General features: G+C 47.0%; 2 protein-coding genes across 6 annotated transcripts in view; one reads left to right on the top strand and one right to left on the bottom strand.

Moving 5' to 3' along the window:
* The first annotated feature begins 1,251 nt into the window (after nt 1-1,251).
* EIF2B2 (eukaryotic translation initiation factor 2B subunit beta) lies at nt 1,252-12,588 on the top strand. 3 transcript variants are annotated; one of them, XM_074955959.1, is made up of 8 exons: nt 1,263-1,532; nt 3,180-3,300; nt 4,298-4,446; nt 5,660-5,823; nt 6,186-6,281; nt 7,270-7,407; nt 10,226-10,292; nt 12,054-12,588. In XM_074955959.1, the coding sequence occupies exons 1-8, from the start codon at nt 1,370-1,372 to the stop codon at nt 12,209-12,211; spliced, it is 1,056 nt and encodes a 351-aa protein (XP_074812060.1). In that variant the 5' UTR covers nt 1,263-1,369; the 3' UTR covers nt 12,212-12,588. The 3 variants fall into 3 exon arrangements, with proteins under 3 accessions (XP_074812062.1, XP_074812060.1, XP_074812061.1); XM_074955960.1 differs by lacking the exon at nt 1,263-1,532 and adding an exon at nt 1,578-1,890; XM_074955961.1 differs by lacking the exon at nt 7,270-7,407 and having other exon boundaries at nt 1,252-1,532.
* A 773-nt stretch (nt 12,589-13,361) lies between these two features.
* Nucleotides 13,362-21,157, bottom strand: part of MLH3 (mutL homolog 3) — a 37,564-nt gene continuing 29,768 nt past the window's right edge. For 2 of the 3 annotated variants that reach the window (XM_074955957.1, XM_074955956.1), the window contains 4 exons: nt 17,521-17,544; nt 17,198-17,276; nt 15,762-15,913; nt 13,362-13,846 (listed from right to left, as the gene is read on the bottom strand). In XM_074955957.1, the coding sequence (XP_074812058.1) occupies nt 13,763-13,846; nt 15,762-15,913; nt 17,198-17,276; nt 17,521-17,544 (339 nt within the window). In that variant the 3' untranslated portion in view covers nt 13,362-13,762. The remainder of the gene's footprint in view (nt 13,847-15,761; nt 15,914-17,197; nt 17,277-17,520; nt 17,545-21,157) is intronic. The other variant, XM_074955958.1, reaches the window with a different exon arrangement.

Raw genomic sequence — 21,157 nt, forward strand, 5'->3', positions numbered from 1 at the left:
GGGGGTCACAATGCCTTTTCTCCGGATGCCAACCATAGCACAGTAATGCAACACCTCCTCCACACTGATGCCCGGGCATTTCAGCCGGGGCATAACAAGCTTTATGCTTCGCGTGGAGGTGGATTACCAGGAGCGCTACAGCTGCAGGTCCAGGTGCTCTACATGCCTTGCCATGTGGACACCTCAGGAGTTACAGCGCCCGGGGCTGCTTTAATGCGCTCTAACTTGCAAGTGTAGCCAAGCCCTAAGTCTCTCACCCTTCTGTCAGGCTGCGAACATAAGTTAGACAAAAGAACACCTTGAGTTGTGTATGAGAGCCCTCTTATGGAAGACTGGGGTTTACTTCCCCTCCACCTCTTCTGGGCATTCTGAGATGAAGGAGTAGGGAAGCAAGCCCCAATCTATGGGCCTTTAGGGCTCATCCCTGGGTCTTTGGGCCTTGCTTCCCTTTATCATGTCCACTGTTATTTGGGCCTTGTCCCCCACATACCTCAGGCACAGGGGCTTGCTTTGTGCACCCCCTACATCCATGCACGTGCAGAACTCCCAACAGTCCCAGGTTCCACAGGACTGTTCACTTTGACCCACAACCTTGCCCCATCCCAATGCAAAAGGAACGTTTCCCGCATTCAGGGCAGCTCAGGGAGAAGAGGGGCAGTTAGCTCTGGGCCCCCAAACCAAGTGGTGTTGCAACTTGGGGTGCAGGGTCACAGCGCCACTCAGGTTTGGTCTGTCCCTCTGCTGTCTCCGTCAGGGTGGCCAGGCTAAATTTCAGCATCATTGCAACCCCCTGCACTAGGTCATAATATCATATTTGGCACAAGGCGGGGCAGAGAGGCTGAACCTGAGTGGTGCAGCATCCCACTTCAGCCACTTGAAATGCTGGGAGGTATGCACGTGGGGCCCCCTTCATGCTTCCCCCCAGAATGTTCCAGAGGCTTGCTGACCCACCCCCCCCAATATACCAAGCACGTGGCTCTCTCTTTGCTCTTCCCCCAGGCACGTGGGCCTCACTTTGCCCTACGTGGACTCCACGAAGCCTCGCTAGCTCCACCGCCCCGGCAGATCCCACGCGGCCGCACTCGGAGGAGGGCCCTGGAGTGACACTAGTTTGGGACAGGGTCAGAGGTCACAGCCTCTGGACGGAAAACATTGCACAACGCCCCCCCCGCCGCGAAATCGGCTTACGAGAGACGCCTCCATCTTCTCTGCGATTGGCTTAACAGCCTGGAGTGGACAGAAAGAGAATGGCTCTTGGCCAATAGCAGTGGAGAGAGGCGGAAGTGGTCCGTTCCTAGCGTGGGTCCGGGTGGCAGTGGTGCTCTCGATCCCACAGTTCCGACCTCCGTTCGCTCCCGCCGCCGCCAAGATGCCGGGCGCGCCCGAGAAGGAGTCGGAGCTGTCGGAGCAGATCGAGGCCTTCGTGGCTCGGCTGAAGCGGGGCGGGGAGCGGCTGAGCTCAGAGGAGGCGGCGCGGCAGACGGTGGGGCTGCTGCGGAAGATCATCGGCCATGGGCGCTGGAGCAACGCGGGTGAGGCGGGGCGGGCAGCAGCAGTCCCGTGGGAGCCCTTGGCTGGGAACCCCCTGGGGCGCCGGTGTCCCCGCAGGCGGCCACGGGCAGCGCGTCTTGACCTGCGCCAGCTCTCTACCCTCGAGCGGCGCCCGGGCTCGTTTCCCCAGCGATGGGCACCCCGTGGCCCCATCTCGCTGCCAAGGGGCTTCCCCGAGCCGCCGCTGGGATTCTCCCTGCTCCGTAGGACTCGGCGCCGCCCTGGCCCAGATGCTTCCTCCCAGCCACAGGCCCGCGCTCGAGGTTCCTGGTTCTCGCAGTGATTATCCCTCCGTCCGCCCCTCTCTCACCCACCCTGAGATCACGGCTTGCCCCCGGGGTTAGCGCTTTAATGAGTCCCCTCTCTAGCCTTGATGGGAAACACTCTCTGATCAGAAACATGAGTGTCTGCCGCCCACCACGGCCCTGGATTTGAGATACTTCCCTCTGAATACGGAGTCTCCTCCCCCGCTTTTTCGTAAACCCCGCTGGATTTCTTTTTCCCTGTTGGTATTTGCAGATCTTCCCAATTCAGTATGCGCTGTTAAATAAGACCAGAGCGAATGCTGACACTTGCAGTACCCACCAGCTGGATTTCCCCCTCTCCCTGAACTCAGTGCTCCACTGTTTATGATCCTTTGAACATTTCCTGGAATGTGTGACATCCAAACCACTTTGACTTAGTTTTGTGAGTGGGATTTAGTGATATACAGTATGAAATATTTTAGTAAAAATCCCATCTCATCTATTGTCTTCACCTCATCCACTCACATAGTAATATTATCTAAAAGCCTGACTAGTTTGGAATGATCTCACCTTTATAGGTCACCTGAAGTTTTTTTTATTTTTATTTTTTGTTCATGGCTGTTGTTTTCTAGATCATGGTGCTAAGTTTTCTGTCTAAATATTTGTTCCAATATGTTAGTAGCAATTGAACCAGGTGCAGGACTATTGAAAGATAGATCGGTTTTAAGATGGCATAGGGCCACTGGCTGTGGAGTTACTTGAGGCTGTGGGCATGACCTGTTCTTGGAAGAATAGATTTAATAATTTTATTAAGATAATGTTGAAGTAAAAAGAAAACGGTACAGAGTTTAGGCATAGAAGTTTCTGGTTATCAGGGAATAAGGTACAGATTATCAAGGGGTGCAAAATTCAGTTTAGGAGTGTGTGGCGTAAGGAATACATAATCTGCAATCTCCCCGATTGGGGGTAAAAGTTTAACGGGTCAAAGTACAGACATAGAGATATGGGGATATATTGTCTATATAATAGCTATGTTCAGGTGTGGAGTATAATGAGCGGATACGATGATGAGGATGGATCTACTCTCATTTGGTGGGATTTAATGTTCAGTGAGTTTATGGTTCCAGTTCATATGGTCCAATGGAAAAAGTCTCTCAGTCCCTTTCCCATAGTTGATGCACAATGTCGTACCGGCTCACACCTCCTGGTACTGTCGGTGGCCGGTGATGTGTTCGATGTAGATGTCCCTGAATCATCGGATGGTGTCCGAAACCATGAGGTGCCGCATGAGCCGTGTGTAGCGTCGACCGATCCCACAGGTCCGCAGCATACGCTCGTTGAAGGGGTCCCAAGCGCCCATACTAAGGCATCCCCTTGTTTCAGGGGACTTGATGGTGCTGATTCGGAAGGAGGGCAAGAGGATGACTGTAGCCCAGCCGTCTGAGACCACTGTGGGAAACATGGTGCGGCGAGTGCTGAAGATCATTCGCGAGGAGTACGGCAGGTGAAGCTCTCCCTCCCCCTGCTGCCTGTGTGTACCCCTCTCAGCGATCTGGGAGAAGATCTTCCTGACAGGGTCATTTGGATCCTGTATGGTGTCTTCTCTTTGCTGCTCCTGTGAGACTCTTCAGGAGTCTAAATGAGATTTCTGTCCTCCCTGTCTCAAAGATTTACCTTCAAGGTTAAACTCCTTTAATTCCTTTGTAGGAAGGTTTATAGCCACAACGAGCCTTGTGGTTTCCCCGCTACTGACGTTTCTTCTAGTATGTGTTACTGCTGCGTGAAGCCTCCCTCTGCTGCAGATCTCTCTGTGTTCTGACCCTGTATTGCACATGCTGTCCTCTCCCTACTTTCCTAGGAGAGAGAGTTCTGTTGGAGCAGCAGCCTTGAGCCAGGCTGTTTCATGTGCCTCCTGCAGCTTTCAAAGTTTACTTACATAGCTTTCAGAAGGTACAGTTATTGGCAAAGCTTCAGGTAGCTTTCTGCCACAGACAGCCCTGGAGCACAATTGCCAACTTTCACACAGTAAATAAGCACCCTGACTTTCACAATAAGCCAGAAATCAAGCTAATACCATTTCAAAACAAGGCCAAAACAAGCCAGTCCCTAAGAACTCCCAACAGTTTATGTGACTAGATCTCCCCAGCGTGCAGTCTAGGACTGTGGTGGGCCTGCTGTGCATCCCTGATTCTCTCCCCCCTCCCCTTGTCCCTGCTTGCCAGTAGCTGATCAAAAAAAAGAAGCAACTAGCTACTAGCCAACAAGCAACTCACAAGCCAATTAAACCAAAAACAAGCCCAATTTCTGCGTTTTTTTCGCAGGTTTGGCATGTCTGCTCTGGAGGCTGTTTGAGAAAATAGGTGTGGCCCTCTTATCTGACCCTGAATAAGTAAGGCCCCTTATTTCTCTGCTCTGGAAGGACAACAAAGCTCAAAAGTAGCCTCATGAGGTTGTTTACTTGTGCTCCCTTCTTGCTGTGATGGGCTGTGTTCTCTCCATAGGCTCCGTGGACGCAGTGAGGAGAGTGACCAGCAGGAGTCACTGCACAAGCTTCTGACCTCTGGAGGACTCAGCGAGGACTTCAGCACTCCCTATCCCCCACTCAGGGCTAATGTGATTGAAGCTATCAGTGAGCTGCTGATAGAGCTGGGTACGAGAAAACCATTCTATCACAGGGTGGGAGAGAGGGCTGTTCATGGGATTAGGGATGGGGAAGAACCAGTTCCCAGCTTGAATGGAAAGGATGGGGAGTTGTGAGGCTCAATCTTGCAGAATGTGTGTATCCTGGGAGCAGCGCAGAGGGATCCCTTCCTATGTGGTCCTGTGAGGAGAGCAGAACAGTGTCAAGTATGCATCTTCTGGAAACAGGCAACATTCAGCCCTGTTCTGTTTGCACTCAAGGCTTTGAAAGAATCTGAGCAGAGCCCTTCCTCCAACTGACTAAGATGGAGCCCTGGTGTGCTCAGGTCCTGCAGGGAACAGAATTAAATATTTTCCCCTGCACTTCTTCCCTGGTGGATGCATTGCAAGCATTGTCTGCAGCCAAGGTCTGCGTGCAGCACCTGAGACAGCTAGGAGGGTTGCTGTGAACCTCGCAAACTTCTCTCTGCACATGGTACAGCATTCCACTTCAGTTCTCCTTCCCAACAGGTCATTGTCTTCTACATCTGTCCACAGATCAGCGACCATCTATCCTCTTGAGGATTTCACTGCTTGGCAACCTCCCTCCACATTCAGTACTGGCAGGCTATAACTTCCTCATGCATCTCCCATTCTGGCACTAAGATTTAGTCCATGGGCAGGGTGGCCACCATAGCTGATGCTGGTCCTTTCCTCTCCCCTTATGGTGGGATTTTCAATATGCCTTATTTTCCTGGGCAGTTTGGGAGCCTATGGAAGTCAGGGTGTGGTGCTCTTTGTGCTGCCACAAGGCATGTACAGCCAGAGTCTAGGCTTGATCCCAGCTGGTGCAGGGGCTGGGGAACTGAACTGATGCTGCTCCACCAATGCCCATCTTGCTGCCTTAGCTAAGGGTGATGTGACACACAGCCTGGTTTGGGGGGGGGGTCAGGTAATAACCTAGTTACCAAATTGGGGGTCTCAGTGTTCGGATAAGGAATGTTTTGCCCTTTCATCAAGTTGTAGCTCAAAACCTCAGATGCCTTCCCTTCAAACCCAAAGCTCTAAAAAGTATGTTGTTGGGTTTTTTTGGCCTATGGGATAGTTCCATGGAGAGGGAATTGCAGTTGTGTGCAGTGGCAGAGGGCTTGTGCTCTCTCCTGTTGGTGCTGTCTGTGGCTGGAATCAGAATGGCAGGTATAGGGCCTGACTCTCCTCTCACTGCTGGATGGCTTCCCTTGCAGAGGGCACCACTGATAACATTGCGATGCAGGCGCTGGAGCACATCCACTCCAACGAGGTAATCATGACCATTGGTTACTCTCGCACCGTCGAGGCCTTCCTGAAGGAGGCAGCACGCAAGCGGAAATTCCATGTCATTGTGGCGGAGTGTGCGCCCTTCTGCCAGGTAGGACCCTGGCTGGCTGTGTTCTCAGGCTGTGCCTGTGGTAGCTGTGCAGTGCTTTTATCTGCCTTAGGAGGAGCAGATGTAGAAATAACAGGTACTTCTGCTCAGCATGAGGGAGTGACCAGGCTGCCCCAAGAAATGGTGTGGGATTGCTGGCTGTAGCCAAGAAGTGGGGGAAACTCCTTGCCTCCCCCATCAGTGATTTAGAGGACAGCATATGTGCTATACCACTGGCAAGTTTCTGGCTCAGATAATGTAGCTTCTGACTTGAATTGTGTGTCTGGCACTGCATCAAGTCCAGCTCAGGAGCTTCCTTGTCTGGTCCCTCTTAAGGGACTCACCAGATTCTCTCTCTTCTGTAGGGTCATGAAATGGCTGTCCGTCTATCCAAAGAGGAGATTGAAACCACTGTCATGAGCGATGCAGCCATCTTTGCTGTCATGTCTCGAGTCAACAAGGTAGGTTGGGGGGGGGGGGTCAGTAGTGGGGTTCTGGTGTTCAGGCCTTATAGGGCCATCCATAGGCAGCATCAAGTGAGTTTGCTTCCCCTATTAAAGACCCCAAAGAGCTTGGAGAGAGGTGGCTAGAGAGGATGTCTCAGGAGAGGTTTTAATATTTACATATTGTACCCACCATAATATGAGTGCTACTATATACACATGTAGAAATAGAACACCTCCTCTGAAAAGCTTACGATTTAATAAGACAGAGGATGGGGAGCAGGATACAGTGTACAAGCAGAAACCAGTGTGACTGACCACACTGGGACAGTTCCACTGGGAGTCTCAACTTAATCCCAGCTGCCCCTCACCTGAGTGGCTAAATTTCCAGGATGCATTAGAACAAACAATGAGCTTGAGTGGAGGCAGAGTTGCTCTGAAACACACATTTAGAGCCACGGGTTGACTCCAGCTTTTTTTTTTTTTTTTTTTTTTTTAAATAAAAAACAAACAACCAAAACCTGCCCATCCTGAGGGGGAAGCACTGCGCCCCTGCCTGGAGCACAAGTCACAGAGTAGGCAGTATGCCAGCCTTTGGCAGGGTGTCAGGAAATTGCTGCTTGACATCCTCAGAGCTCTGACTGCTTTCCTCACTCTCATGTAGAGATGAAAATAGAGCACCACAGCCCTGCAATGAAGCCTGCTAGTCTTCTAACTTCCACTTGGCAGGTCTGACAGTTCTGGATGCTGTTCTAGTTAGAGGAAAACTTTTATGGAGAGCCAGTCTCAGATGGAACAGATCCAGCACCCTGCTGAACTAGAATCCCAGCCTTTCACTGTCTGTCTAGTCAGTGTAATGCCCTCTTGCTGTGATGTATATAGATGGTGAGAACCTGCAGCCCCTAACCCCGCATGGTCTGAGCCAGTAGCCCAGGATTTGGAGCTCCTTTTCTCTGCCTGTCCCAGTTCATTGCAAAGTGCTCTAATACTAATTTGTACTTGGAAGGTGATCATTGGTACGAAGACAATCTTGGCCAATGGTGCGTTGATTGCTGTAAGTGGGACTCATACCCTGGCACTGGCAGCTAAACACCACTCCACTCCCCTCATCGTCTGTGCACCCATGTTCAAGCTTTCACCGCAGGTAGGTGCAACAACTTTGATTACAGCATCTGCTGTATCTCGTGGCAAATAGAGGGACCTATATTGCTCATGAAAGTGAGTAATGGATAGCATGGACTGGCTAAAATACAGGCTGGCAACCCAGAAGGCTTCTACCAACCCTGCTAATGCACTTAGATCCTAACGCAAGGGTGCCTCTGCCCCATTGATGGACCTTCCCCCAACAGCTCTACTGATGTGGCTAAGGGGAAAGGAGTCCAGGAGAGCTGGCTGTATTTCAAGGAATCCCTGTTGAGGTTACAGGGACAAACCATCCCGATGAGTCGAAAGAATAGTAAATATGGCAGGCGACCAGCTTGGCTTAATGGTGAAATCCTAGCGGATCTTAAACATAAAAAAGAAGCTTACAAGAAGTGGAAGGTTGGACATATGACCAGGGAAGAGTATAAAAATATTGCTCGGGCATGTAGGAATGAAATCAGGAGGGCCAAATCGCACCTGGAGCTGCAGCTAGCAAGAGATGTCAAGAGTAACAAGAAGGGTTTCTTCAGGTATGTTGGCAACAAGAAGAAAGCCAAGGAAAGTGTGGGCCCCTTACTGAATGAGGGAGGCAACCTAGTGACAGAGGATGTGGAAAAAGCTAATGTGCTCAATGCTTTTTTTGCCTCTGTCTTCACTAACAAGGACAGCTCCCAGACTGCTGCGCTGGGCATCGCAACATGGGGAGTAGATGGCCAGCCCTCTGTGGAGAAAGAGGTGGTTAGGGACTGTTTAGAAAAGCTGGACGTGCACAAGTCCATGGGGCCGGACGAGTTGCATCCGAGAGTACTAAAGGAATTGGCAGATGTGATTGCAGAGCCATTGGCCATTATCTTTGAAAACTCGTGGCGAACGGGGGAAGTCCCAGATGACTGGAAAAAGGCTAATGTAGTGCCAATCTTTAAAAAAGGGAAGAAGGAGGATCCTGGGAACTACAGGCCAGTTAGCCTCACCTCAGTCCCCGGAAAAATCATGGAGCACGTCCTCAAGGAATCAATCCTGAAGCACTTACACGAGAGGAAAGTGATCAGGAACAGTCAGCATGGATTCACCAAGGGAAGGTCATGCCTGACTAATCTAATCGCCTTCTATGATGAGATTACTGATTCTGTGGATGAAGGGAAAGCAGTGGATGTATTGTTTCTTGACTTTAGCAAAGCTTTTGACACGGTCTCCCACAGTATTCTTGTCAGCAAGTTAAAGAAGTATGGGCTGGATGAATGTACTATAAGGTGGGTAGAAAGTTGGCTAGATTGTCGGGCTCAACGGGTAGTGATCAATGGCTCCATGTCTAGTTGGCAGCCGGTGTCAAGTGGAGTGCCCCAGGGGTCGGTCCTGGGGCCAGTTTTGTTCAATATCTTCATAAATGATCTGGAGGATGGTGTGGATTGCACTCTCAGCAAATTTGCGGATGATACTAAACTGGGAGGAGTGGTAGATAGGATACAGAGGGACCTAGACAAATTGGAGGATCGGGCCAAAAGAAACCTGATGAGGTTCAATAAGGATAAGTGCAGGGTCCTGCACTTAGGACGGAAGGAAGAACCCAATGCACAGCTACAGACTAGGGACCGAATGGCTAGGCAGCAGTTCTGCGGAAAAGGACCTAGGGGTGACAGTGGACGAGAAGCTGGATATGAGTCAGCAGTGTGCCCTTGTTGCCAAGAAGGCCAATGGCATTTTGGGATGTATAAGTAGGGGCATAGCGAGCAGATCGAGGGACGTGATCGTTCCCCTCTATTCGACATTGGTGAGGCCTCATCTGGAGTACTGTGTCCAGTTTTGGGCCCCACACTACAAGAAGGATGTGGATAAATTGGAGAGAGTCCAGCGAAGGGCAACAAAAATGATTAGGGGTCTGGAACACATGACTTATGAGGAGAGGCTGAGGGAACTGGGATTGTTTAGTCTGCAGAAGAGAAGAATGAGGGGGGATTTGATAGCTGCTTTCAACTACCTGAGAGGTGGTTCCAGAGAGGATGGTTCTAGACTATTCTCAGTGGTAGAAGAGGACAGGACAAGGAGTAATGGTCTCAAGTTGCAGTGGGGGAGGTTTAGGTTGGATATTAGGAAAAACTTTTTCACTAGGAGGGTGGTGAAACACTGGAATGCGTTACCTAGGGAGGTGGTAGAATCTCCTTCCTTGGAAGTTTTTAAGGTCAGGCTTGACAAAGCCTTGGCTGGGATGATTTGATTGGGGATTGGTCCTGCTTTGAGCAGGGGGTTGGACTAGATGACCTCCTGAGGTCCCTTCCAACCCTGATATTCTATGATAAGGCCTTTGTTCCAGCACAGATTGCCAGATATCCTGAATGGTGGGCTCTTATGATGTAGACCAACATCCACTAGAGACTGAGAGCTACCATATTCATTTCACTTAATCCAGTGGCGATTTGAACTCGCATCTTCAGAGGCGGAAGGAGATGTTTTAGGACTTTCCTGCTCTGCTTTTTTGATATTGTAATAATGGATCCTGTCTCAAGTCACTAAAGAGCAGCTTGAGACAGTCATGTCTCTCTGCTCTCCTGACCTACCAGGCTATCCTGCAGAGCAGCCAGAATATAAGCAGGCATAAAGGAACTAGGAATGTATGGCTTGCCTGAGCCCCTTGCTGCACAGTTTCACCTGCAGTTACCATGCATATTCGTCTGAGGCTGCAGGCGACTGCTGTACACTCTACAAACCTAAGCTGTGAGGCACTTACTTTCCTCTGCTCAGTCCCTTCCAGCACTTATGCCCCAGCTCCATATGGTATAATGAGGATGGGTGGCCTCTTCTGACCCTATTGCTCTTTCTTTCAGTTCCCCAATGAAGAGGATTCATTCTACAAGTTTGTCTCTCCACAAGAAGTGCTGCCATTCACAGAAGGTACTGGTCCTCTTTAGTGCAGGTTTTTGAAGGGGAACTAGCTGTGTTGACCCAAGGCAGCAGGAACTGGGACCCTGTCTCACATGTTTAAAGACGGAATTAGCTTGTAACCAAGGGCAGGAAATCCTGCCCATTGTCTTAAGCTCTGAAATGACTCTGACCACTGTCCTAGTTTATATGCTACTTGGCTGATGGGAGGAATGGAACAGGGTTTCCTCTGAACTCCATCCTTGCAGTTGGGCTCCTGCCCTATGAAACACTCTCTTATACAGGTAGTAATTTAAAAAAAAAATCAAGATTCTGATGGTGACTGCCTGCTGGTGGGCAGCAGAGCCCTAGCACAGTGTCAGAAACCAAACTAGTTTCTGTGTAGCGCTCATACGTAGTGTGACTTCTTGGAACATAACACTCCAGAAATACTATATGAATTATTGCCACTGGCTGACATAGTTTTGTTTCTGCCATGGAGCTTCTGAGGCCAGGTTAGTGTGGGCAATTCCGGTCTCCCATGTTTAAGAAAGATGAATTCAAACTGGAACAGGTGCAGAGAAGGGCTACTAGGATAATCAGAGGAATGGAGAATCTGCCTTACAAGAAAAGACCATAAAGAGCTTGGCTTGTTTTGCCTAACAAAACAAAGGTTGCGGGAGATATGATTGCTCTCTATAAAATACATCAGAGGAACAAACACCAGGCAGTGAAAGGACTGAAGTTAAGGGCCAATGTTGGCACAAGAACAAATGGATATAAACTGCCCATCAACAAGTTTAGGCTTGAAATTAGATAAATGTTTCTAACCATCAGAAGAGTGAAGTTCTGAAACAGCTTTCCAAGGGGAGTAGTGGGGGCAAAAACCCTAACTGGTTTCAAGACTGAGCTTGATACATTTATGGAGGGGATGTTATGATGAGGTTGCCTACAATGCATATGTCCCATCTGTGACTACTATTAGTAAATATCTCCAATGGCTGGAGATGGGACACTAGATGGGGAGGGCGCAGAGTTACTATAGCCAATTCTTTCCAAGGTGTCTGGCTGGTGAGTCTTGTCTAAATTCTCACAGTCTTAACTGATCACCATATTGGAAGGCAATATGTGTTCCCCCTCCCCTGGATCAGATTGGCAGACACGGATGGGGAGAGGCTGCCCTCCCCGGCAGTGTGGGGCACTAGTCACTTGCTGGTTTGAACTAGAACAGATGGTGGATCCTCTGTAACTTGAAGTCTTTAAATGAAGATTTGAGGACTTTAATAACTCAGCCAGAGGTTGTGTATTGCAGGAAGTGGTGGGTGAAGTTCTGTGGCCTGTGACATGTAGGAGGTCAGACTAGATGATCATGACGGTCCCTTCGGGCCTTAAATTCTGAGAATCCATCTTTAAAAAGATGGCAGCTCTGGTGCCAAATCCATGTTTCTGTGCAGCAGGACCTGACAAGTGCTGGGCTAAGACAGTTCTGATTAAGGCTTTCATTGTGGCATTTTGCAGATTTTCCATCGGGGGCTCTTCTGGTTAGCACCAGCAACAGCCATCAGCAGGGGCAAACTCTATCTTTTTTATCCAAGACTGTGCTTTATACCCATAATTCAAATAAACCTACCATGGCTGGGGTTGTCTTGAATCTTGTTCTGCTATTTCAGTGCTGACTTCAGGGGTGGTGAGGGGAGGGTCACAACCTGTGCTCCAGGCAGTGTATGGTGAAGCCACACTCCACATCATCTTGTCTATTGCTCATCTCTAATACCATGACTGTTTGTTTTTCAGGGGAGATCCTGTCAAAGATCAATGTTCACTGCCCAGTTTTTGACTATGTTCCCCCAGAGCTCATTACTCTCTTCATCTCCAACATTGGGGGTAATGCACCCTCCTACATCTATCGCCTCATGAGTGAGCTCTACCATCCTGATGACCATGAACTCTAAGATCTACTGGCATGAAGTGCCTCAGTGTCCAAGCTCTTCCTACCTTGCTCTTTTGGAAGACCCAGCAGCTAAATAAACCCAGGGCTGCAGAGATGGGGGTGACTGTCTTCAAAAGGAAGCATCTGCATAGAGTATAATGTTTCCACCCTAGCCAAGAGCAGCAGTGACAGATCTAGGCCTGGTTTTGCTTCCATCACTTGTATTACAAGGCACATGGAGCAGTTTTGAATCTATCTGATGTTTGGAACCTGTTGTTGCCATTCTTGTATATCTCCACAGAAGTTCTGGTTCAATGATGGACCGGGTATAAATGGAATTCTCTGTTGCCACTAAGCTGCGTTACCTTAGTGTGCTACAATAAAGACTGCTTGTAGTGATCTCTGCTGTTGGCTTATTTTCTATACAAGAATAAAATGCTCATTCTTCAAACAGTAGCAGCATACTGGCCCCAGTATTGAGCTGCTGTTGTAGCAAGATGGCTATAGTTACTTTGGTGGATGCAAACTGAACAGCCTTCTGTTACAAACCAAAGGCTTTAGCGTGCATTCTCTTTAGCTGTCTCTGGCAATATGACAGCTCTTTTAACAGTGCACAGCAACACTACATCACAGTTTAGGGTAAGAAGTGAAATATTTCCCCCCTCTGGTTTTGTTTAGACAGTAAAACCTGGTGGGCCAGAATTCTTGTTTTAGTTTAGGCCCTTAAATCCTGTGTGTTATAGTAATGCCTAATAAGTAGATAGAAATTTGTAACGTGACCCCCTTACTGGTATAGAAATAAACCCCAATCTATTTAGAGCTGCAGGGTGAATTGAAGAGTGGAGGCAGAATAAAATTAGAATTCGAGCAGGACTTCTTATTGCAAGTAGTGCTCTAGGGATCCTTAACTACCTCTTTTCCAGCAACTTCATGTTTCACTGAGAAGATAGCACCTGGCTATATTTTTGAGATCTCCCCTCCACCTGGAGAAAAGGATTGATGTGCTGTGAAAGCCGCAGGCAAGGAAAGAAACAGCTAGCTGGGATTTCTCTGCTATTAGATGCTTAGTTGAATGAAGTGACACTTTTGGTTCTTTGACGGTCTGACTCTAAGTTTGTCTACAAAATCTTGCAGATGGCCTGCGCTAACTCCAGACAGACGTGAGCCTGAGGAAAGTGTTGTTGGTTTATTAATAAATACTTAGCCCTCTACACCTTCAAAGTGTTGTAAATACATTAAAACAACCCTTCCCCTATGAGGAGTCCTGCCATTCTCACAAGAAGGGAATTTAACACTTGCAAGTGTGAGACTATTTCTACCCTTGAATAGCCACGTCTAGGCACACAATATAATTTCTGAACATTGAAGCCTCTTCTCTGGGCTATACGAGCCCTCTCCTGCCACATTCCCAGGGATGATCTCGGCTCCTCAGAAGGTGAGCTGTGAAGGTAGTACCTCTGATACCATCCTGGCTCAGGAGTTGCATCCAAGCAGCAACGCTGGTTTCGTGTTGCTGGCTGGAAATATGAGGGGTTGTGTGACATCAACATTCCTGGAGGGTCTGGTTTTTAGCTCACACTTCGAAGTGCTGTTCTTGTTTCCCAAACAGCTGCCAGGCTTGGGCCATTCTCCGCAGTTTAGCCAAATTAGGTTTAGGCTGGTAGGAGAAGAGAGAATTAATGAATTGATACAAAGTTTCATTAAGAGAAAAGGACTTTACTGACCTCCATAGTCCTTTCCCCACACGGAAAGATGCTCAAGTGTTTTATCAAATCTAATTTTAAATGTCCTCTGTGACTTCCAGTTTCACAATCTGATGCAGTGCCTTGGCAGCAGGGTGGATAAAAGTCAAGTTTTTATTAAACATCAGATATATATATTTTTTTTAATATACATCTTGCTAGTCCATTGCTTCTCATTTTAGGCTGAGTTGTTTTGTACTTGTTTCTTCCATTAGTTTACTCGTTGTTAGTAGAATTTTAGATTTTACATGTTTTTCCCTTAAGTCTCTCACTTAAAAGCCTCATCTTTTCTGAAAATGAGAAGCCCAGGGCCTCATTAATACCCTCACTGTGAGAACAGAAAACTGATAAGCAAACTGACCTTCCTATATCTGCAACCAGCACCACATTCTGATATAAACTGGCATGAATGAAGAAAGCTGAAATGCTTTGGCAAGGCGATACTCTTCTGGCAGAATTTGAAGTCAATGGGACATGTGCTCATAAGTCACCTAAGTGCCTTTAATAACTCGTGTATTAAAAGTCTAAGTAACTTTTCATTGTTAACAGTGAAGCAATTTTGTTTTGAAATGAAAGATTTTATGCTCCTAAGAGAAAAGTTTAATAAAAATACAATGTTTTAACCACTGCTGCTACACTTAAGCATGTTTAATTTTAAGCACTAGTGACCCCATTAAAGTAAACGGAGCTTCTCTTGTGAGTAAAGTTACTAACCAGCTTGTCTGCAGGATCAGGGCTATACTATTCCATTTATTTTTGTAAAATTCAAATACCCTACTGGAAGTGGCATTTAAGAAAAATAGTTCATTGTATATTTTCATCTGAAGTTGCAATAGTACAAATTTTCAAATTAGTTTTACAAAACCTCAATCTGATTTTAAAAAATCATTCCACCCTGACAGTCAAAATGTTCTCCTGATCTTCAGCCTAGATTTTCTTTCTTTATTTCGTCCCATTCCTCTTGGTTATAACTCCTCATATCATCCTAAATAATTCCACCTTTCAAATAGTAGATTTACCCATCTAGGCACACAGAGCAAATGTACTGTTTCAGGCAACCATTTCCTAAGAAATTGAGTTATGAAAGAAGAGAAAAAAAGCAAAATGTACTGATCTGCTGTGGGATATCCCATGTACTCAACATATTTAGGGAACAGCACACTTAGTAGGGAGCTTTAGAAAGGTGCACATTACTAGTTCTTCCCCCACCACTAGTTGTCCCTTAGCCAAACTAGACAGACTTATTCTCTTCTCATAAGTCTTCTGCAGTTCCCTGGCCATTTTTTGTTGCTCTTCTTTGAATTCCCTCCAGTTTGTCCTTAGATGAGTTTATAACAGTGTTTCAGTTGCAAAGGGTTACCAATAGTGTGACTCCCTAAGATGATACAGGATAGCTGAATAAACATTGCCAGTGGCTACTTACCAAGTCTGTACAACTTCAGGAAGAAATATTACAGGAAATGGCATGTTAACAGTAGGGTTCTAAATGCAAATGTGCAATACACCAAATGAGTAGAGTCTAAAATAGCAACTGGACATGCTCTTTGTGCCCAGTGAGTCGCAGTCTTCATTTATACACAATACCGTGAGGAATAATATAGGAACGGTTAAGGGAGGGACAGGAGTTAGAGGTTTGTTTACATCACATGCGGTCAGTGGTTATTTCAGTCAGGATACCTCTGTTTGTATTAAGTGGTGGCTACAGAGTGAGCTGTGTTGTTGGTTAGTATGAAACTTGGATGAAAAGGCTTAGCAAGATTTAACGCATCTTTTCAGACAACCCACCCTGGGGGTTTGTTGCCTTTCTCTGCTCAGCTCTTCACACTGTACCTGCTTTTCCTGCTTCAGGTGGTCTATGTCTGCAAGTGGCATCATGGAAGGTCTCCCATGAGCACACTGGAAAGGCAGCTGGCAAGAGGACAAAGCTTCAATAAGCTGGCAGCTCTCCTCCTTAGTCAAGCTGTCATTAAACTTAATAGCTCCTGAAAAGAGAGGCGAATTATAGCATGTGCTGGCAAGAGTTCAGTTCAGCTAACAAGTCCCCCTCTGGGAACTATGGACAGCATAGCAAGTTAATATGGGGCAGCTCCCACTTCCTCCCCCACCCTGAGACCACAAACCAGCAGCATAGTACACTAGACTTCAGATTTAGCTCCAGTTAATCAGACTTCCCTCAAGAAGCCTTCCTGGCACACACAACCTTTTCCATAGCCTAAGCTGCTTGGTCTAGTCTGAGGCTGCTAGATGGCAGGGCAACTATTTCCTTGCTTCCCAGATGCTACAGTTGTTCCAGCTCAAGGCACATGAGCAGCTTCCTCTGGAGCTGAAAACAAGGCCATTCCACAAATGAGGAGCTACCAAACAGAGAAAGACTGAACACCCACCCCATATGCTATTTAGAGATTGAGTACCACCTCAGTAATCATCCACTCTTTCCCACATCTGGGCATTTAATGCAACCACTGCAAATCCAGGCAGGATAGTAAGGTCTCTCTGGTACTTTAATAACCTTTATCTTTCCTAAACACCAGAGGGTGTGAGAATCTATGGTCTCATTTATTTCTCTTAGCAGCTTGTATCCTGCAGTTCAGAGATGGCACTTGTCCTGCTCTTCTAGCTAAAAGCAATCTTGTATGCAGTCTGCGACTTGGAGACTCTAGTGATGTGCCATTGAAACAATGCCACCAATCCACATTTGCCCTTTGGCCATGAGGGGAATGTTAATGCACTATGCAATATGTCTGCTGGCATGAAGGGGTTAGAATTACTGCAGCTTGCATTTGTGAGATCTACTCACCTTCTGGGCTTCTGAAAGCCCAGAAGGTGAGCCAGATGTCCATCATGGATCCAGAAAACTAGCACTTCCAGGGTCTCCAGGACACCCTACACTGGCATTTCTACAACTTACCATTTGGGGCAGTCAAAAATGTGCTCTTTGAGAACAGGGCACTCCTCCTGCTCCCACAGAACTGTTGAATTAAAAGTTCTAGAGCTCATATGAATTGATGCACATTAGGGCTCTATTTTGTCAACATCTCACATCTGAATAGGAATATGGATAATAGCCACAAACAATGCAAATAGAGGCAGCATGTTCTGTCCTTGGCAGAGCTCTCCAAAAAGAGGGCAACTGCCTCCTGCTACTAGTAGACACCCTGTCTTTAAAAAGTTAGACTCCTGCAACCCTTCAAAGTGCCATATTATTCCAGAGCCTCAGAAAGTACACTGTGTAGAAATGGAAAAGTAGAGAAGTTCAGCTCACTTACCATGGCATGCTTGGGAAGCCAGCACCTTTAGAAAGGTTAGTGGGAGTGTCCCTTGTGCGCCTCCTGTGGTCTGCAATAGCTAAAAGCAGAGAGAGAACATGGTCCAACTTTCCAGTGAGTATGAAAAGGAAAGAATAGTAACATTCGAGAAGGAACAGATGAGAAAGACATAGTAGGGCCCACCTGGTCCACATCTCCCCACTGTCAATCCTTAAGAGCTAAAGGATGGTATTCTCCCAGGTTTTGTCCTGTCTCAAGCAACAAAACTTTCAGGGTTGCTTGAGAGCTACCCTGACCCACTTCAAAAGAAGAGCACTACTTACCTCAACTTGTTCTTGAATCAACTCCTGGAAAGCAAGAGGCAGAACAATCAATCACTTACTGTTTTTTCCCTCCTCAACTTTCCTCTCTACTGTCCAAACCTGGACATATTTACTGTCTCCAGTTCCAAGTCACTCACTGTGATAAATAATCAAGAAGGATGGGCCAATGATTGGAGCATTAGCCTAGGCAGTGGGAGATCCAGGTTGAAGTCCCCGCTCTGCCATAGACTTCCTGTGTACCTTGGGCAAGTCACTTAGTTCCCCTCTCTAAACTGGGGATGATAGCACTTCACAGGGGTGTTGGGAGAATAAATACATTAAAGATTGTGAGTCTCAGGTACTACATGATAAGGGCCATATAAGTACCGTAGACAGAAGACCAGTCTGAAGTCACCCCAGCAAACTCCCGAACTTACTACAACTTTTCAGGACTGCACTAAAGGGATAGCAACACACAATTTCCAGAATCTGTTTAAGTTCTAATCTTAAAGCATCTCCCATTAGCTTGTTCAATTACAAGACCAGTAAGAAAGAATGGTAGCTTACCCAACAGTGACAGTGGTTCTAAGAGATGTGTTGTCCACATTGATTCCACCTCTAGCGAGCCATTGCCCCATGCATGCAAGATTGGACTCTTTTGGCCTGCAGTGTTCACTGGTGCCACACCTTGGATGTGCTCATGCCCCCTCTCCCCTTCCCATCCAAGGACATAAAGAGCAGAGGCTCGCACAACCATCCCTCAGTTTCTTCGCCAATACAGACCGTAGGTGGTATAGGATTTTCTAGTAACGGGGAAGGAGGGTAGGTTGTGGATGGGTTGCAGAATCCATAGACAACACATTGTGAAGAACCACAGTTATTGTAAGTAAGCAACCATTGTTTCTTCTGGGAGTGATTATCCACATGTATTCCATTTCTGGTGGCTAGTAAGCAGTGACCTCATAATCAGGGGGTGGATGCTAGAAGTCCCATTTAAATAATGATTGCAGGACAGTTCTGCCAAAACAGGAATCAGATCTTCAGGCCTCATCTAAGAAATAATGTGGGATGAAGGAGTGGACTGATCCCCCATATAGTTTCCCTGCAAATTTCTGGAATTGGTATGCTTTTCAGAGAAGCTCCAGAAGCTGCTTAAGCCCTGGTGAAATGGGCTATAACTTGCATGGGTGGATCTAAGGACGATCAAAAACCTCACCACCTTCCGCTCTTTAACCTTTTTTCCTCTAACATAAATACATAACATGTATATTTAAAAAAATACCCCAAAAAACCCCCAACCCTCTAAAGCCCTACCAACACATGACACTCCACTGCATACACTTCTCTCCCTAAGAAGAGGATAAGAAAACAAAACAACACATGACAGATGTTTAGTCACATTGCTTAGTGCACCACTGGAAGGTGCTCAGATACTACAGTGATAAGTTCAGTCTAACCTAGATAGAACCTAGATAGAATAGATCTAATCTAGTTAACTCATGGCATGATTTAATACAATTACATACCCAGTTAGTCTTTAGGTAGATGTTGCCTGACCTTCACCCTATCTTCAAATGCTACTAATAGCCTCGGGATGCTCTTGAAGGGTATTGTTCTGTCAAGATGACATAAAAGAGCCCTAATCATACCAGCAACATGCAGATTGGCTTCCTCTTGGTTGGAGTGGGGCTTGGAAAAGAAAACTGGCAGATGCATCATCTCATTTAGATGAAAATCCAAGACAATCTTTGGTAAAAAAATTTAGGGTGAGCCTTAAGGATCACTTAGTCTGTAGGGAACACCACGCAAGAGCCTGAATCTCTCCTACCCTTCAAGCTGATGTTATGGCTACTAAAAGGGCTGTTTTTTACAGATAGGTGATATAGAGAGTAAGTTGTGAGCGGGTGAAAAGGGGGTCCCATTAACTCAGCTAAAACTATCCTGATGTCCCAGAAAGGAAGAGGGACCCAGACTGGAGGAAAACACAAGAATAGGTCCCTAAGGAATCTAGAAGCTGTATGGTGGGAAAAAATGGTGTGACCCTGCTGGGAGAATAAGTTGCTATTGCTCCTAAATGTATCCTCATAGAGCTGATGAATAATCCTGTATGCTTTAGGGATAACAGATAATCCAGAACAGAAGGAAAAGAATGGTTCCACACTGTAAGGGGGCGCTCACCACTTGAGCACCTCCAAGCAGTGGAGTGTGGTCCACAGTCCGTTTCTCACCCCTGATTCCCCTGAGATTGCCTGACAACCTTGGCAGGTCTTCAGTGGCTTGGCCCTCCAGCCAAGTCACACAGTCCAAATGAACATCCAATAAACAATCTATTTGTCCTTAGTAGAATCTTCAGCCTCAGAACTGGGTCCTTTAAATTCAGCCCTTTGTTCAGGCTCCCAAATAAGCCCTGTCCCCTTTGTGGATTTATTCCATTTTAGCTGTGTCCAGTAATGCTATAAACAGCAGCCATATACTCCTTACTTCAAACCTTTGCGGCTACTTCCCTGGGCCTCTTCATACCGGGCCCTTTTATGTTCAGCCCTGCATCCTCAGATTCCTCTCTCTCTGCAGTCCAACTATGTAAGTTCAGCCAGCCATAAATTCTAATGATCAGGCTCCTTGTCCCAAGAGGAACACTCTTCTTCACTTTTCTGCTCCCAGCAAGCTGAACTGCTAAGGCCAGGCAGCAACTTTTATCTGGGCCAGCAGGGCCTTGAGTGGTCGTTTCTAACCCTCTAGCCCTTAGAGGACCAAATTTCTGCAGTTTCCAAAATGGCTGCTCCAGAGAGTCCTCTCTAGGCAAGCTTGGGGGACCCACCCTCACTGCTCTTTTCCCCAACTTACTCTTTCTTGGGGTGGGGTGTAGTAAGACTGCAGGACCCTCAGCAGGGAGCCACCAAGTGCTAAATACATCCCATCACACCCACCCTACAGAAACTATGGTTCTTTGAGATGTTGTAGTCAGCGTGGATCCTGTACGTGCCCATCCACCTCATGCATGCAAGATCAGTCTTTTTGAATAGTAGTGTCTGCACATGCACCCTGTGCCTCCTTGCACTCCCATACAAGGACATACAGGACACAGTAGCCTCAACCCTCCCTCAATTCCCTCACAATTCAAAGCTGGTGTTGCTGAGGACTCCAAAAAGTGTGGATCGGAGGGCAGGTTGTGAGAGCCACACTGACTACATCTTGAAGACCCACAGTTACTGTAGGGTAAATACCTGTTCTCTCTTTTTTGAGTACGTGTTAGTGTGGATCCCACCACAGGTGACTGGTAAGCATTATCCTCTTTAGATGGTAAGACTAAAAGCCAGCTGCATTACTCAAAGATTGAAGTACTACTCTCCCAAACTTGGCATCACCTCTATACACCCACTCAAGTGTGCAATGTTTGACAAAAGTCAGTGGGTTGCTCCACGTTGCTGCTTTCCAGATCTTGGATACTGGCACATTCCTGAAGACACCCTCCATCAAGGCACAGGCAGTATTTTGATGTGTGAAGGGAAAGGCTCACAAACTAGCTGGTAACAGTGGAGATCCCAGAAGGTCTCTAAGTAGATCATACAGTGTATGAGATGGCTTGGCCTTTCGACAAGCTAAATATATACATAAAAAAACCAACAACCCAGGGAGACAGTCTACAACATTTAATCCT

The sequence above is a fragment of the Natator depressus genome, chromosome 6 (assembly GCF_965152275.1).
Source record: "Natator depressus isolate rNatDep1 chromosome 6, rNatDep2.hap1, whole genome shotgun sequence".
In the NCBI taxonomy this organism is placed as follows: domain Eukaryota; kingdom Metazoa; phylum Chordata; order Testudines; family Cheloniidae; genus Natator; species Natator depressus.